Consider the following 18,075-nt stretch of genomic DNA (forward strand, 5'->3'; position numbering starts at 1 on the left):
AGTGAGAATAACAGCACAATTGGAAGAGCGTAGTCAATGTCACTGAACTGTGTATGTAGAAATTTTTGAAACGGTGTATCTTTGGCTATGTGTATTTTCATCACACACACAAAAAAAAGGTTGAGAATTTAGAGGGTTAATATGTTGTGGGGTTGTTAACCAATGTCATAAAACAACATGTGTACTACTGTTCCATGAGAAACTATTTGTTCTATAAGCCTTCACCTGAAGTACAATAAAATATAAAAAAAGACAACATAGGCGAAGTAGAATTCTGACCTCACTCCCTCACCTCCAATGCAGTAACAAGGTGATGCCCCTGCCCTGCAGGTCTGTGGGTGGAACACTGACTTCCATCCCTGCCTTGAAGCAAACAAGGCAGCTCCTCTCCCCAGTGGAGTTAGTGGCAGAAATAGGACTTCCCTTCTTATCCTGAACTAAGGAGGAGGTGTCAATTTTTACTCCCTGCTCATGCAGTAATGAGGTGGCAGTTCCCCCTCCTACAGTGGCACTAGATGACTGTGGGATGGATGGAATCTTATCATCTGGGTAACAATCAAGAGAGGCAGGCCAGAGTACTGCAGACACTTTATAAACTAAATGGGATTTTGGACCACAACGCACAAAAGTGAGCCAGGATGTACATTCTGAACCTAAACAGATTGGCAAACTCTGGAAATAAAAGATTGAATTAGAAAACAGGGTCCTAATGCTAAAAACGTCCGGGATGTAGTTTAAAATTACTCATCATACCAACATCCAGGAAAATTTCAATTTTAAGGAAGAAAAGATGATCAATAGACCACAACACCAAGATTAGAGACGTTGGAATTATTAGATAAAAATTTTAAAGCAGCTGTCATAAAAATGCTCCAACAAGCAATTAAGAAAACTCTTGGAAAAAATCAGAACATATAAAAGAAGAAACAAATGTAAATTTTAGAAATGGAAATTAACCTAAAAAAAAAAAAAACTCACAAGATGGGATCAAAAGTAGCATGCAGATGTTGGAGAAATGAGTGAACTTCAAGTTAGATCAATAGAAATTATGAACAACAGAGAAAAAATAAATCATGGGGAAAAAAGTTCTGAGCATCCAGGACTTGTGGGACAACACAAAAAGACGTAACATTCACGTCATTAGAGAAGAAGAAGAAAAGAATGTGTGGCTGAAGACATACTTGAAGGACAAATGGCTAAAAACTTTCCAGACATATTATAATATACACCCACAGATTCCAGAAGCTCAGAAGCTACACGCCCAGCAGAATTCTGAAAACTCAAGACAGAGAAAAAAGCTTGAAAAAAGCTAGAAAGAAAAGACAAATTACCTACAGGAGAACAACTATTCAAAGGACAGGAGATTTCTCATCAGAAACCACAGAGGCCAAAAGGAAGCGGCACAGTATTTTTCAAGGGCTGAGGTGGGGGGTAAAAAAATCCACCTGTTAACCCAGGATGCTATCTGTATATTATGGATTGAATTATGTCCCCCCAAAAGATGTGTGTCAATTTGGCTAATCCATGATTCCCAGCATTGTGTGATTGTCCACCATTTTGCCACCTGATGTGATTTTTGTATGTGTTGTAAACTCTACCTCTATGATGTTAATGAGGTTGGATTAGAGGCAGTTATGTTAATGAGGCAGGACTCAATCAACAAGATTAGGTTGTGTCTTAAGTCAATCTCTTTTGAGATATAAAAGAGAGAAGCAAGCAGAGAGACATGGGGACCTCATACCACCCAGAAAGTAGTGCCAGGAGCGAGTGTGTCCTTTGGTCCCCGCACTTAGAAGCTCCTAGACCAGGGAAAGATTGATGACAAGGACCTTCGCCTTCAGAGCTGACAGAGACAGAAAGCCTTCCCCTGGAGCTGGTGCCCTGAATTCAGACTTCTGGCCTATTAGACTGTGAGAGAATAAACTGTTTGTTAAAGCCATCCACTTTTATTTCTGTTAGAGCAACACTAGATAACTAAGCACCGTATTAAAAACATCCTTCAAGAATGAGGGTGAAATGAAGACATTCTAAGATGAAAGTAAGCTAAGACGTTCTGTCACCAGGAAACTTGCTCAAAAAGAAAGGAAATTCTTCAGGGAGAAAAAATCAGAATGGAAGGAAACTTGGAACATAAAGAGTAACGAAAGAACAAAGGAAAGAGTAAATACGTGGGTAAATACTGTATTTTTCTCCTTCTGAGTTTTTTAAATTGTGCTTGAAAGTTAAAAGCAAAAAAGTACAAAGTTCTGAATGTATGTAGCAGAATTAGTTAAGACATATAATGGGAAGAGTATGAAGGCACCTAATGTATGATAAAATATGTATATTCTAACTGAAGTGATAAAATGTTGATATTAGTGGACTGTGATAAACTATATATGCATATTTAATCCCTAGAGCGACCCACTTTAAAAAACATACAAAGAGATATACTAAAAAACATACAAAGAAACATACTAAAAAACACTATCGATAAATTTAAAATGTAATACTAGAGAAAGTTAAGAAACACACAGAGGGTCAGCAAAAGGGAAAAAGAAGCAAAAACCAGGAAACAGAGAAAACAAATAATAAAATGGGAGACTTAAGCCCCGACTACCAAATTATATCATATGTAAATAGTCTAAACACACAAATTAAAATACAAGAGTAATTTGGATATTTTTATCAAAATTAAGAATTTACTAAAGCTTTAACAGAATCATTTCACATGATAAATCCTAGAAAAACAGTCATACAAATGGATAGAAATACATACACAAAGATGCTACTTACAGCATTGTTTGTACTGGTAAAACACTCATTATAACCTAAATATCTATCAATATGGAATTAGCAAAATACACATATTTATTGTTATATCCATACAATGGAGTATGAGGTAGATCAATATGTATTAGTATAAAACAATTCCCAAGACTATTTAACAAAATAGTTTACAGATAAGTATCATAAGATCCTATTGTTGCTATTAATTATATATAGTAGGTTTGCATATACTTACATGAATAGAAAAAAGCTTAAGAGGATATATATCAATGGTTTACTGTGATTGTGCAGAATAGAGTCAGAGGGAACTTTCATTTTCTACTTTGAACATTTTAGTGTCATTTGAATTTGTTTCACTAAAAACATGTACACTTTTAATAATAAGGAAATAAGAATGAAACATTTCTATTTTAAAAAAAAGACTGAAAAATAATTAGTCATACAATAGCTCTTAGAAACACTGTTCTTCGAATTTAATATTTAAAATGTCACTGGGTGTGAGAGCATTTGTTTATAATCCAGGTTTGTAGGCTCTACCCTAAAGACTGACTCAGGAGGCCTGGGGTGGGGCGTGGGAAGCACGTATTTAAGGAGCAAGATAGATGGTGTTGATGCTGGTGGCTACTACAGCCCACATTTTAAGAAACTCTGAATTCCATCATAATATTGTGCTTAAAAGTACAAGAGTCAATCAGAAATAAAACCAATAATTTCTTCAGATCAGCAGAACATTGGAAACTAGGGGAAAGTATTGCTTCCAGTGTGTGTGCTTTCTGTGTTTATTCAGGGACAAATGGAAGCATGGGGACACGCAGAGAAAGGCTGCCAACAGCAATACATATTTCAAGTGGAGTTGCTGTGTGCCGTCGAGTCGATTCTGACTCATAGGAGAGCAGTGGCTAAATTGCTTCTCTCAGGGAGCCAAAGGAATGCTGAAATTGGAAAGTTACTGCCAAGACTGTATATTGAGTGTCACGGTATCAGTATTATTACTGCTAGGTGAAAGATGAACGCCATAGAAAAACTGCTTTCTGTTTTACAGCACTGTTCTTAATGCTATGCAATATGTTTTTATCAGGTTGATGTCAAAGAACCTTGACTACTATTTACTTAGAATCCAAATGGGAAATAACAGGAATGCTTTTATGGCAAAAACAATACGCTGGTGTAAAAATATGAACTCTATATGCCATGCAGAGAAGTTCTAGGAGGTTAATTTGGCTCAAAGAAGTGATAACGGCAAAGGCTTCAAAGGACAACTGGAAAGGGGGAGAAGAATATTTGTAATAAGGCAGAGAAGGAACATCAAATTCCAATAAGAAAAAGGTAAGAAAGCATTCAGAAACTGAAGAAGAAAAACAGTGAGGAAGAAACTAAAGGTATATAAGGTCTGAAAGGGGAAGGAACATAAATGGAGAGTTTAAGAGATGTTTCTAGTGTATTTTACTGAATCGATCAACAGATGGTAACAAAGCATATTTTTTAAGGTTATATCCTAAGTTTTTGCAGTGTAAAGCAAGAAATTAACGTACAAATACTGAACTGTTCTTAATGCTACTCAATACATTTTTATCACGTTGATGTCAAACCTTTGGAATTGGAAAAGTAAAAAAATTAATAAACTAAAATTGAGTATGTCTAGAAAAGGACGAGGAAAGAAAAAAAACATACAGTTGATCTTGTCAGAAACTATTTAATTATTTGCTAAGCCTAATATGCATACAGGTGTTGACTCAGCCCTAACAGCTGAAAATGAGGTAAAAAGAGGCAGAAACTTCTCCCCTAGCCCAGAGAGGGCAGATTTCTACCAACCAGAAAATCAGACAGCCACTTCTGTATCACATGGATACTACCCTCAGAAGGAGCAAAATTCTTGTGTCCTGCCCTTTTACCATTTTTATCTATTTATTATCATGGTTGTCATCATTATTCTGTTATACTCTTTTAAAGACTGGAATTCCAGTTTTAAAGAGTGGACAAAAGTTAGAGGAGGGTGAGCAGGAGAATATTGCAATCTGGACTGTATGAAGAACTATAGGTCGGGCCAATATAAATAAGAAATATATATTTAAGAAAAAGCCCTAGGGAAAAAAAAGTATCTAGAATGTAATAGCATCTCATATATTTTTATATATGCTTATGTATACACTAAGTAGATGGGGCTCTGGATACTTCATACTCACTGGTATGGAGACAAATGAAGCAGGGAGAGAGGAGAGGGTGTGCTGGGCTACAGACATGACAGCTTCACATAAGGTAGAAAGGAAATGCTTTAGAATGTATAACACGAAAACCTGAAGCTAATTAGGCATTGGCTACTGTTTATCATTCAAGTATTCTGTATGTAAGCAGATTATCATTCACATAATAATCACACACAGAGGAGATAAAAAGAGTTAATGTATTCAGTCACTCAAAATATACCACATATATAACTCGTTGCCATTGAGTTGATTCCAACTCATAGCGACCTTACAGGAAAGAGTAGAACGGCCCCATAGGGTTTCCAAGGAGCGGCTGGTGGACTCATACTGCTGACCTTTTGGTTAGCAGCCAAGCTCTTAAGCCACTGTGCCACCAGGGCTCTACCACGTATATATTCAAAGTAAATATAAATTCTGGAATGTATATTCCATCTGACTGAAAACTGAATCAAAATAAAATATTCAAGACAGAGCAAGCTGTAGTAGAAGAAAACCAATGGTGAGGACTAAATATTTTACACATAGAATAAAGGAAAAATAATTCTAAATATGTGTTCAAAGAAATGAGGAAAATCTTTATTCAAAAAAACATATGCCAAGAAAACACTGATACAAAAGAATATTAGGTGGATCTTTCTGTAAAAAAATATGAAAACACATTATAAAGCCATAATAATTGAAATAATATGGTACTGAAATAGGAAAAAAAGGGGTGGAAGAAAATAGAGTCCAGAAACAAACACAAGTCCAAACTGGAATTTAGCATATAATGAAAGTGGTTTTTAACATCAGCGGGATAAAAAGACCATTCAAAATATAATTCTGGACAATTGGCTAAGTTTTTGGAATAAAAATAAGTTAGATCTTTATCTCTCACAGTAGATAAAACAAATTAAGGTCCAAATATAGAATAATAATAATAAACCTACCAAAATACTAGACTAAAATATAGAAAATATTTTTTTAAATATTATGGTATGATAGATTAAATGATAAAAAAAAGTCCTAGATTTTATAAAGAAAAATAATGACATAATCAACTACACAAAAATCATAAGCCCCAGTAGGGTGAAAGACAAAGTTTAAAGAAAATTTAAAAAGTACTTCCTCTATACAAACATATATTACTATCTGTAATATATAAAAAAGTTTCTAATTTCATAACAAAACTTTAAATAACTTGTTTTATAAATAAGCAAAAGATAGGAAATTACAGAATTATATAAGTGCATAAATGACTTGATGTGAGACTAGAGGACCGAACATCAAAAATGGGGAGGAACTAAGCAAGTTTGGGCATTGACTAATATGACCTTGGGCAGGAATTATATTGCAGAATCTATCTGACTAGGCATTGCCAGTGGTCACTCTATATCCCTTCCATCTCTGCATCCTCACTCAAGATCCATTGGTTGGCAAATGAGTGCCTGGTAAGCTAATCATGTGCGTTTTCCTGCTGTACCAAGAGGCAGAAAAAAACATTAACTTGCTGCTTCAGAGTAAGGTTTGTTAGCATAAAAACAAAGCTCAAATGTAGGACTAAGAACTGATGGATGAAGTTTCCTGAGCAGCAGATGCCAGGAGAGAAGCACCATGTTCAAGCATTCCCTCCAGCTGCCACATCATAGAGAAAAGAGGTAGGGAGGGTGGTAGAGAAAGCCCTGTGCACCCACCTCCTAGCATGGCCTCTTCAGCCTAAGAGAGCAGAGGCAGCAGCAGAGCCAGCAATCTACACAGAGAGGTCACCCTGCAATGGTCCAGGCAGCACCAGTTTAAAAATCACATGTGACTAGTGTCACAGGAGAAGCAACTTGTTTATTATTAATCACTAATTACATATGCAGGACCTTTTCCTCCAGTACCTGCACAGTTGATAGACTGCATATACTGCAACTTCACGATGTGTTAGTCTAGGTAATAAAATATAAGACAAATGTATTTCAATGGAAAAGACATATATATATTAATGTATATGCACTTGAACTTACTTACCATCCAGTACAGTTTGACAATATACTTCCCATAGCTATTGAACAAAGGCATATGACCCTTCACAGCTTTGCATAGAGAATATATGTGTTCCCAAGGCTTCCAGGCGAGAACAGGAGATTCACTTGGATTTCCTTTAAAATAATTATTCAGAGCACCTCCATTAAATATCTTCCACACTGCATAGATTTCACTGATAATCCATCTCATCAGCTAGAGACAAAAACCATTAGTGATAATTGGTTATTTTTCAGTTGTATGTTCTGTAATTTAAGGGAGAAGGAAGTAAAAAATCTACTTATTTTTTATCAGCTTTGCATTTTTTTTAATCATGCTTTAAGGGAAAGTTTACAGAGCAAATTAGCTTCTCATTCAACAGTTAATCCACAGATTGTTTTGTGACATTGGTTGCCAACTCCACAATGTGTCAATACTCCTCTTGTCCATCCTGGGTTCCCTGTTTCCATTCATCCAGTTTTCCTGTCCCTTCCTGCCTTCTCCTCTTTGCTTTTGGGCTAACTTAGTCTCATATACATGATTGCACTACAAAGCACGTTCCTCACATGTGTTATTATTTGCCACGTTGTTGTTGTTAGGTGCCACTGAATCAGTTGCGACTCATAGCAAGACTTGTCTAATCTTTGGCTAAAGAGTAAACCTTGGGAGTAACTTTAGTACTGAGTTAAAAGGGTGTCTGGGGGCCATACTCTCAAGGTTTCTCCAGTCTCTGTCAGACCAGCAAGTCTGGTCTTCTTTTTTTTTTTTTTTGTGAATTTTAATTTTGTTCTACATTTTTCTCCTGCTCAGCCCAGGACCCTCTATTGTGATTCCTGCCAAAGTAGTCAGTGTAAAAAAATCTACTTCTAATAGTAATATTAGATTCTATATGTCATATATTCCATGTTTTGATTTCTGATCTACAGAATGAAATCATAAGTCTTGTTTTTGCTTTCAGTAAATACAGTTTTCTGAAAATGCAACCTAAATGTCTAGTGTTAAACACTGTCAAATTGCCTACAGTTTGTTCTGGAAGGCAGCTCCTTGTCCTGGTACAAGGTTCTCCTCCACTTCGTCTGTGTCTGTGTGTGCCTGAGAGCACTGGTGATTTTACTTTGGAATTAATTTTTTACAAATGAGTAAGCTACTCTGTAAATGTTGAGAAGTTTGAGAAGGAAACTATCTCGTCCATGTCAATGGGACCAGTTAGACAAAACATGAGTCCTGTGACAGAATTAAAATACCACAGATATTTTAAGCTCCAAATTTCATGTGTTGACAGGCCAATATAGAAACATCCTAATAAAACTCCCATTTTCAGTGTTTTTTAAGATGCAGCAAGGCACAGTGGGATGCTAGGCTTCAGAGTGAAAACTGAAACCAGGATTTGAATTATCCTTCGGGTACTTCATAGCTTTCTGCACTTGGGCAAGTTACTTCAATCTCTCTGAGTTGCAGTTTTTCATCTGTAAAATGTAGGAAACGCTATTTGTCAACAATTTTGGGAAGAATAGAAACAATGCATAAAAAATCTCTGGGTCACAGGGGATGCTCGATAAAGCTATTACTTCCTCAGTAGTATTACATTTTTCTGAAATATACCTGTTTAAGCTACCTGACTTGTAAGGAGATTAAATACTTGAGACTGACCTCATTGAATTATATTTTGCTTAAACGGAGTTACAGAGTTACCTAGGAAATTTTTTAAAGTTGAGTTGAGTTGAAAAAGGTAAACAGATATCTTCCTATGTATCTAAATATGTTACAATAAAATTTTAAAAATAATTTTCTTCCCTTGAAAAACTAAAAGCTTAAGTCTATGTATGTTTAGGATTCATCATATTTTAGACTAAAGTCTAAAACAATTCAGAGATAATTTAATACTAATCAGTGCAACCTGGTTAAATAAATAAATGTTTCAATTTTAGTACCTGTCAAGATTTTAAAGACAAGAAAGACAAAGTGTTTGAATCAATAATGACCATATCCTCACTCCTCTGACCAAGTCTTAGGAGCAAATAATCAAAAAGCCCCTGTTCTAATGTAACTACCTTAGGGAGGTGGAATAGAACTGCTTGTGATGGATGAAAACCTAGAGTGTGGAGGTGGGGAAATGACTCCCCACGGGAAGGATGCAGGAGTGGAGAGATGAAGACCGCCCTCACCCCCCGCCCACCCCTTCTCCCCACCACCACCACACACATAGAAAGTTGGACTGCTGTGCAGAAATGCTTTTTTGTTTAGAGGGAGCATTGCAATCTAATTACATCCCACTGATTTCCACTACAGGAGCCCTGGTGGCAAAATGGTTAAGCACTCAGCTGTTAACCCAAAGGTTGGTGGTTCGAACCCACCCAGTGGCTCTGAAGGAGGAAGGCCTGGCAATCTGCTTCCATCATGATTACAGCCTAGAAAACTCTATGGGGCAGTTCTAATTTGCCACATGGGGTTGCTATGAGCTGAAAAGTGACCTGACGGCACCCAACAACAACAGCAAGTCAAACAACATCACTACCCCCAATTCTTGGACACAGTGTAGTCCGATAGGGGCAGCAACACTGCATCAGTTGCTAGGCACGTGGATTCTGAAGGGAAATGCCTAGATTGTGAGAAGGGACCTTGGGACCACGGGCAGGAGATAGGGGATGAGCAGCGGTAATACTAATATCTTCCCAAAGTTAGCTCTCTTTACTCAAGTAAAGACGGTTTTTTCCCCCATTGAGTGTCTGCTATTAGAACACTCAATTCCACAAAAATTTGAAGGTGGGTGAGGAAGAACTGAAGTAGGCATCTGTGGATTATTTAAGCGAGTCTGGAAGGCATTCTGCAATGAGGGTTAGTTCATCAATTCGCTACATACCTCACTGCCGAGTAAATGTTCATTTGCTGAAAACAAGTCAAACATGATTTCATTTTTCACAACTACCGGAGTCTAAAATACAAAATAAAAAAAAATTATAGTTATTACCCCGTAAGAAATTTAAAGAGAACATAATTAACTTAATGAAATAAAGTTTCACGTGCTGTAAGCAGGCCAAACCTGATTTCATTTCTCATAACTAGATGAATTAGCAAAAACAAAAAATAGGCATATTATTCCATAAAATAATCATTAGTTAGAGCTGTAGGTGAACTAAATTTAATAACAGGATACCTAAAAAATATAGAGCTTAATATGCAAATAAAATATTATCAGATGTAATATATGCAGATAAACTTAGCACGCACACACACATGAAATCTGACAGTTTAAAAAATGATTTGAAATTTAAATTAGCCACTCAAGTTAAACCTGCAGCTTAGTTAACATCTGGTAGCTGGAAAAGTATCTTGCTTTATCTTCAAGGAAAAATATTAGCTGTGCCAGCTTTTTAAAATCTTGTCCAACTTTAAAGCCTTTTACGTGTTAAAATTAGTATGATGGATTTACAAATACAATGCAATTCCGATCCAAATACCAACAACATTCTTTAAAGAGATGGAAAAACTAATCATTAAATTTCTGGTAAGGGAAGAAGTCCTGGATAAGTAAAGTGCTACTAAAGCAGAAGAATAAAGTAGGAGGATTTTCACTACCTGACCTCAGAACCTACTATACAGCTACAGTAGTCAAAACAGCCTGGTACTAGTACAACGACAGATACATTGACCAGTAGAACAGACTCAAGAACCCAGATGTAAATCCATCCACCTACGGTCACCTGATCTTCAACAAGGGCACAAAGTCCATCAAATGGAGAAAAGACAGTCTTTTTAATAAATGGTGCTGACAAAACTGGATGTCCATCTGCAAAAAAATGAAATAAGACCCATACCTCACACCATACACAAAAACTAATTCAAAATAGATCAAAGACCTAAATATAAAGCCCAAAACTATAAAGTTCATAGAAGAAAAAATGGGATCAATGCTAGAGGCCCTCATACACAGCATTAGCAGGATACAAACATAACCAACAACACACATACTCCAGTAGAAAGCTAGATAACTAGGATCTTCCAAAAATTAAACACTTATGCTCATCAAAAGACTTCACTAAAATAGTAAAAGGAGAACCTATAGACTGGGAAAAAATATTTGGCCATTACAAATCAGACAAAGGTCTAACCTCTAAAATCTACAAGAAAATCCAACATCTCTACAACAAAAAGACAAGTAATCCAATTAAAAAATGGGCAAAGGAAATGAATAGACACTTCACCAAAGAAGACATTCAAGTGGCTAACAGACACATGAAGATATGTTCACCATCACTAGCCATTAGAGAAATGCAAATCAAAACCACAATGAGACACTATATTACCCCAGCATTACTGGCACATATAAAAAAACTGGAAATAACAAATATTGGAGAGGCTGTGGGGAGATCAGAACTCTTATGCACTGCTGGTGGGAATGCAAAATGATACAACCATTTGGGAAAATGATACGGTGCTTCCTTAGAAAACTAGAAATAGAAATACTATATGATCCAGCAATCCCACTCCTGGGAATATATCCTAGAGAAATAAGAGCTGTCACACGAATAGACACATGCACACCCATGTTCATTGCAGCATTGTTCACAACAGCAAAAAGATGGAAACAACCTAGATGTCCATCAATAGATGAATGAAACAAACTATGGTACATACACACAATGCAGTATTATGCAATAATAAAGAACAATGATGAACCTGCGAAGCATCTCATAACATAGATGAATTTGGAGGGCATTATGCTGAGTGAAAATAAGTCAGTCACAAAAGAACAAATATTGTATGAGACCACTACTGTAAAAACTCCTGTAACAGTTTAGACACAAAAACAATCTTTGATGGTTACGGGGGTGGTGGGGGCACACTAAATAGACAATAGATAAGTGGTAACTTTGGTGAAGGGTAAGACGGTACACAATACTGGGGAAGCCAGCACAACTTGTACAAGGCAAGGTCATGGAAGCTCCATAGACACATCCAAACTCCCTGAGGGACTGAACTGCTGGGCTGAGGGCTGTGGAGACCATGGTCTCAGGGAACATCTAGCTCAACTGGCATAACGCAGTTTATAAAGAAAGTGTTCTACATTCTACCTTGGTGAGTAGTGTCTGGGGTCTTAAAAGCCTGTAAGCAGCCATCTAAGATACTCCATTGGTCTCACCCCTTTGGGAGCAAGGGAGAATGAAGAAAACAAGATACAAGGGAAAGATTAGTCCAAAGTACTAATGGAACACAACTATCACAGCCTCCACCAGACTGAGTCCACCAGACTAGATGGTGCCCAGCTACCCCCACTGACTGCTCTGACAGGGATCACAAGTGAGGGTCCCTCACAGAGCTGGAGAAAAATGTAGAACAAAATTCTAACTCACAAAAAAGACGACCAGACTAACTGGCCTGAGAGAGACCTGAGACACCCTGAGAGTATGGCCCCCGGACACCCTTTTAGCTCAGTAATGAAGTCACTCCTGAGATTCCCCCTTCATCCAAAGATCAGACAGGCCCATAAAACAAAACGAGACTAAAGGGGCACACCAGCCCAGGAACAAGGACTAGAAGGCAGGAGGGGACAGGAAAGCTGGTAATAGGGAACCCAGGGTTGAAAAGGGAGAGTGTTGACATGTTGTAGGTTTGTTAACCAATGTCATAAAACAATATGTGTATTAACTGTTTAATGAGAAACTAGTTTGTTCTGTAAACCTTCATCTAAAATACAATAAAAATTAAAAATAAATAAAAAATTAATATCATGGTCATAATTTAATTGGTGCATATCTAAAACTGCTTTTATGTATTTAGACCAGTAGTAGAGAATACAAATAATAATGAAAATATGACATGTAACAGTAAAAAAAGAAAGAAAAAAAGAGCTAGCATTAGTATCAAGCTTATATGCTTAACATATCAAATTAACATAAAAATGGTTTTGATTAGTGAATTGGAAGAGCTCTGCTGCTAATGAAAATGTCGGCAGTTTGAATCTACTAGCCACTCCTTGGAAACCCTGTGGGGCAGTTCTACTCTGTCTTATAGGGTTGTTTTGAGTCAGAATTGACTCAATGATAACGAGTTAGGTTAGGTTAACGCCATTAATTACTCTCTATCATCTGCACGATTATTATTGTTGGGTGCTACGGAATCAATCCAGACTCATAGTGACCGCATGTGAGAGAGCAGAACTGCTCCATGGGGTTTTCTTGGCTGTAATCTTTACAGACGCCAACTGCCAGGTATTTCTCCTGCAGAGTCACTGGGTAGGTTCAAACCACCAACCTTTTGGTTAGCAGCTGAGAGTTTAACCATTGCGCCACCAGGGCTCCTATCTGCGTGATACGCATCTTGAGAACTCAATAAAATATGTATTTTTTTTATGTCTGAGGAAAAAAAAGATTACTTGAATTCAGGCCTTAAAGGCCTTAACTGACTCTTTCGATCATAATATATAAATACAGTAAGTTAATTCAGTATTTATACGCAAACATACACACACAATGCTGATTTCACTGAGACATAATATTTTCTCCAAAATGCCATATCTTTGAGCAAGTACTAATGTTCGAGAAAACAGATTAGTCACACATTAAATAGATATTGAATACCTAAAGACTGTAGCGGTAGGCATAGTAGTCACCTGTTGAATAAGGAAAAGTAGGGATTGATTGTAAAAGATGTCAAATATTAATGCAGTGCTCTCTTCAATGATGTTTTAGTTATCTCTGTCCCCTACACCTCTACCTAGGGCAGGATAAATCTTCAATATAATCAGTGCTCAAGGGCCTGAGCTGCCAATATCCAGTTCTCAATAATAAACAGATCTGATCATTCACTCTGTGACCAGAGCTTATTAACCTGGGTTGGAATGACCCCTGTTGACTCTGAGCTCTTAAATCCAGGCCTCTTCGGTCTTTAATAGCCAAGCTTCTCTCTGATGTAAATCATCTCCTTTGACTTCATCTTTTGCTTACAGAGTTCTGGGTTATGTTCTTAGGCTGGCCAGTGTTTTTTAAATTGTAGGTCATAATTATTTAGTGTGTCATGAAATCAACTCAGTGGGTCAGGACTACATTTTAAAACATATATATAAATGGAAGCAGATAGAATAGAATAAATCTCACATAACCAAACCAAAAATCAGATGCTGTCCAGTTATTTCTGACTCTTGGCAACCTCACGTATTCCAGAGTACAAAAAGAACTGTGCTCTGCAGAGTTTTCAATGGCTGTGATCTTTCAGAAGTAGATCGCTAGGACTTTCTTCTGATGTGTCTCTGGGTGGATTCAAACTGCCAACTGTTCAGTTACTAGCTGAGAACCTAAGCGTTTGTGCCATCCAGGGATGCCAAATCTCACTTAGTAAGGTCACTAATGTTTTGTGAATTTTTTGTTTCAACTGTATATACATCCATGTTTAATGAATCTCAATGTAAAATGTATTTATCACTGTGCATCTAGTCATTAAAGTTTGAAAAAATGCTATTCTAGGACTTTTCTACTTAGCTAGACTTTCAGTTCTGGCTGTTTCTAGCCAGCTCTGTTCTGGTCCATATTCCAGCATGATGGATCAAGAGAAAGAATCGGTACAGAGGGAGAGTAGAGGTACTGATGTGGGTGGCAACACTGTAAGTATAGGTGGAAGTGTGATCAACAAAAATGAATGATTTTATTTTTAGTACAAGTTTATCTCTCAGAAGTAGGTATACTTAAAAAATATGGCTTATGTGAGTTTTCTATTTATTTAAATTCACAACTCCCCACTTTGTGTAATTCATCTGCTTTATTTTCATGAAAGTAAGGCCTCTATTTATACTGAGCTGAGCTGAATATTAATAATACATTAATATTAAGCACACTATATTAACATTACTGAATTCATATTCTTCCTGTCAATGTTATATAAAATTACAAGTAATTTAAAGGCACAGTTCGTGCATACTTGATTTCTTTTATTTAAAATGTCTTCAAAAAGGCATTGAATACTCTGATGAGCAGAGATGCACCTTCTTAATTTTCTCACTTTAAAGTCAATTTTTTTAAATTTAGACTTATCCAACTTTCTCAACTAGTAACAGTAATTGGAAATATGGTATATAGATTGCATTTTCTTGCATTAGTAGAATGCTTATGAAAGCTAAAACTTTTAGGAGTAAAATTACTTTGGGTAGAAACAGAGATACAATGAATTCCATAATGTACAAAAGAATCAGCTCCATTACAACCATTTGATTAGCAAGAAAGAGTTAATTTAACCTACTGATTTTCTATGCATTGAATGACAATAATGGGAGATTCAACAAGGAAAAAAGGCATTAGTGATAATTACACCCTTTGAAACACCAAATACATTCAAACTAACATACCTATTGGGAAGATAAACCAGTGGATCTGAAGGTTTAACGTACATAGGTGCTATTTAAAATGAATGTTTCTCTGACCGTCCCAGTCAAAACAATTCAGGTGGTTTGGAATAGGGTACAGAAATAAAAGTGGTTCTTGGAATATGCTTCAAGTATTCTTGGTATAGAGAAATTCAAGTGCAAACCTCTTGGGCTGGAAAATTAATACTAACTGCATATTAAAAAATCAGGGTTATTTTTTTCTTTTGGTATTCAGTAGGAATAAGTAATTGCTTCATGGCTGTAAATACCAAAATACCAAAGAAAAAAATAACCCTAATTTTTTAATGCAAATTTTATGACTAGGATACTACATCCCCACAGTTAATATTTATTTTGTATAATATTAAAAATATTTCTTACCCGATGAAATATAATATCCTGTGGACGTTTCCAGGTATAAATTTTCAAGGATGGTGGTAATTCAATCTTGCCTTCAGGATCTTCAAAAAAATGCTATATAAAAAATAGAGAAATTGAGCTCTTTATATAGTTTTATTAAAATAAAAACAACTCAATCTTAACAAAAATTAAATGCATAGAATTAATAAGCATTTATAGAGCAATTTCTGTGTTTGTTCTTAAAGCTAGATCATGCAGTGCTTGCAGAATACTGTACTTAAGAATATTCCATTTAATCAACAAAATCTTAATTGCTGAGTAGCATTTCTATTGTAGAGGAGGCAGTTTAAACAAGCATGAGCTGTTTTGAAATGTGAATTAGGTGTGATGGGAAAATAATTTTGGATGGACCAGGTATGAACACAATGTTAACTGAAAATATACGTTTTTACCTTAGCTGAGGAAATGTTAAAAACATTTCATTTTTAATCATTAGAATTATAAACAGGTTAAATGTAAACGAAATTTGTACCTTTGACCTGATTTTCATTACTTAATTTTTAATTAAACTTTTTGAGATAATTATAGATTTGCATATGCATTGTTAAGAAATAATAGAGAGCCCCTATGTACCCTCTACCTAGTTTCCCCAAAGGAAAACTATAGTACACTATCACAACCAGGATGTTAACACTGAAAAAGTCAAGATACTGAACAGTTCCATCACCATACGGAGCCCTCCTATTACCCTTTCATAGCCATACTTACCTCACCATTTCTAACCCCTTACAACCACTAATTGGTTCTCTTCCTATAATTTTGTCATTTCAATAATATTATATAAATGGAATTACACAGTATGTAATCTTTTCAATTGGCTTCTCCCCCCACCCCCCCTAATTCCCTGGCGATTTATTCAATTGTTGCATGTGTCAATAGTTTGTTCTTGGTTATCACTGCGTAATGTTCCATGGTACGGAAGCACCACAGGTTGGTTGGTTGGTTGTTTTTAATCATTCACCTGTTGAAGGACATCTGGGATGTTTCCAGTTTTGGACTATGACAAATAAATCTGCTATGGACATTTGTGTACAGATTACAGGTTTTGTGTAAACATAAGTTTCCATTTCTCTGAGATAAATGCCCAAGAGTACAATTCATTAATTTTTTCAGCCCCTATTATGGTTCAGACACTGAGAACTGGAGAAAGAATGGTATCCAAATGTCTGTGCTCAAATGCTAGTAATCTAGTAGGTTAGAGAGACTTCAGGTACCTATTACATAAAAGTGCTCAGATCTCACATGGCAGTGGGAAAAAGATCCTTAAAAGACATAATATCAAAAGTGCTGGAATAGGAGTACAATAAAATGCTCAAAAATATAAACCATCTGTGCAGAATGTAAGGACAACTAAATTTCACCTGAGTTAATGGTGCAGGGGCAAATAAATACCGTTTTGTGATTTTCATGGTAATCATATTTTTAACCTAAGGCTGGTGTGGCCTCAGAAATGGGTTATATTTGAGGGCATTGTCTCATATTAAACATTCTAAGTGTCTTTATTTATCTAGAGCACATAGTCTATTGTCACATTTAAGGTACAGGAATTTGAATGAAGACAAGGGAAACCTCAATATCCAGCCAAAATGCTCTAAAAATGAACCTCTGAAAAATAGACTGAGGTTTCCAGGGGGTATACCATACTTCCGGGAAGTATACCACTATACGTCCCTCACATTGTTTTTTTTTTTTTCTTTTTTCTTGCAAATATTGATTTATTTTAATGTTCCCTGTCTGGTCCTTTGAAAATCTGAGTCACCTGTGAATCTATTCCTTGATTTTTCCACTTGGTTTTCAGTCACATGGTTCTGTTTCTCTTCATGCCTGTTACTTTCGGTTATACGATATACACTAGGCATAAATTTTTTTATGGGCTCTACACAATAATGTCTTCCTCCAGAGAAAAGGATTTCACTTCCTTCAGGCAGGCAGGCAGAGTGCAAGATCAATTCGATCCAGTAAATGCTGGGTCTCAGGATGTGGTAGGGATGGTTTAACTTTGGTTTGCTTTCACTCCATCGAGAATACTCAGGGTCCTAACTGAAAAGCTGGAGAGTTTCACCTTGGTGTATTCCTAAATTCCAATCTCTCTGTAGCACCATGAAATCTCCTCTCAGCTGCTGTAGCCTCTCAGCTGCTGTTTTTCACTCATTTTCTCAGCAGCTTGCCCTTCACACACAGCTAAGGAGGTGGAAAATGTCTCAAAAGAAAATTACGTGAAACATTTCAGGATCACTTCTCTGCAATTATTCTTCCCTGGGCATCAAATTCTGGCTGCTTTGACAGCCCTGGACATTATTCTCTGTTTCTGCAGCCCACAGAGACTGCCATGAGCCCCAGGCC

General features: G+C 36.4%; 1 protein-coding gene across 1 annotated transcript in view; it reads right to left on the minus strand.

Moving 5' to 3' along the window:
• The window catches only part of ADGB (androglobin), a 213,365-nt gene extending 197,594 nt beyond the window's left edge, over window positions 1-15,771 (minus strand). The window contains exons 1-3 of the mRNA XM_023729236.1: window positions 15,694-15,771; window positions 9,820-9,891; window positions 6,966-7,175 (exon numbers count right to left, since the gene is read on the minus strand). Coding sequence (XP_023585004.1) covers window positions 6,966-7,175; window positions 9,820-9,864 — 255 coding nt within the window. The 5' untranslated portion in view covers window positions 9,865-9,891; window positions 15,694-15,771. The remainder of the gene's footprint in view (window positions 1-6,965; window positions 7,176-9,819; window positions 9,892-15,693) is intronic.
• Window positions 15,772-18,075: the final 2,304 nt, after the last annotated feature.

The sequence above is a fragment of the Trichechus manatus genome, unplaced genomic scaffold (assembly GCF_000243295.1).
Source record: "Trichechus manatus latirostris isolate Lorelei unplaced genomic scaffold, TriManLat1.0 scaffold00002, whole genome shotgun sequence".
Classification (NCBI taxonomy): Eukaryota; Metazoa; Chordata; class Mammalia; order Sirenia; family Trichechidae; genus Trichechus; species Trichechus manatus.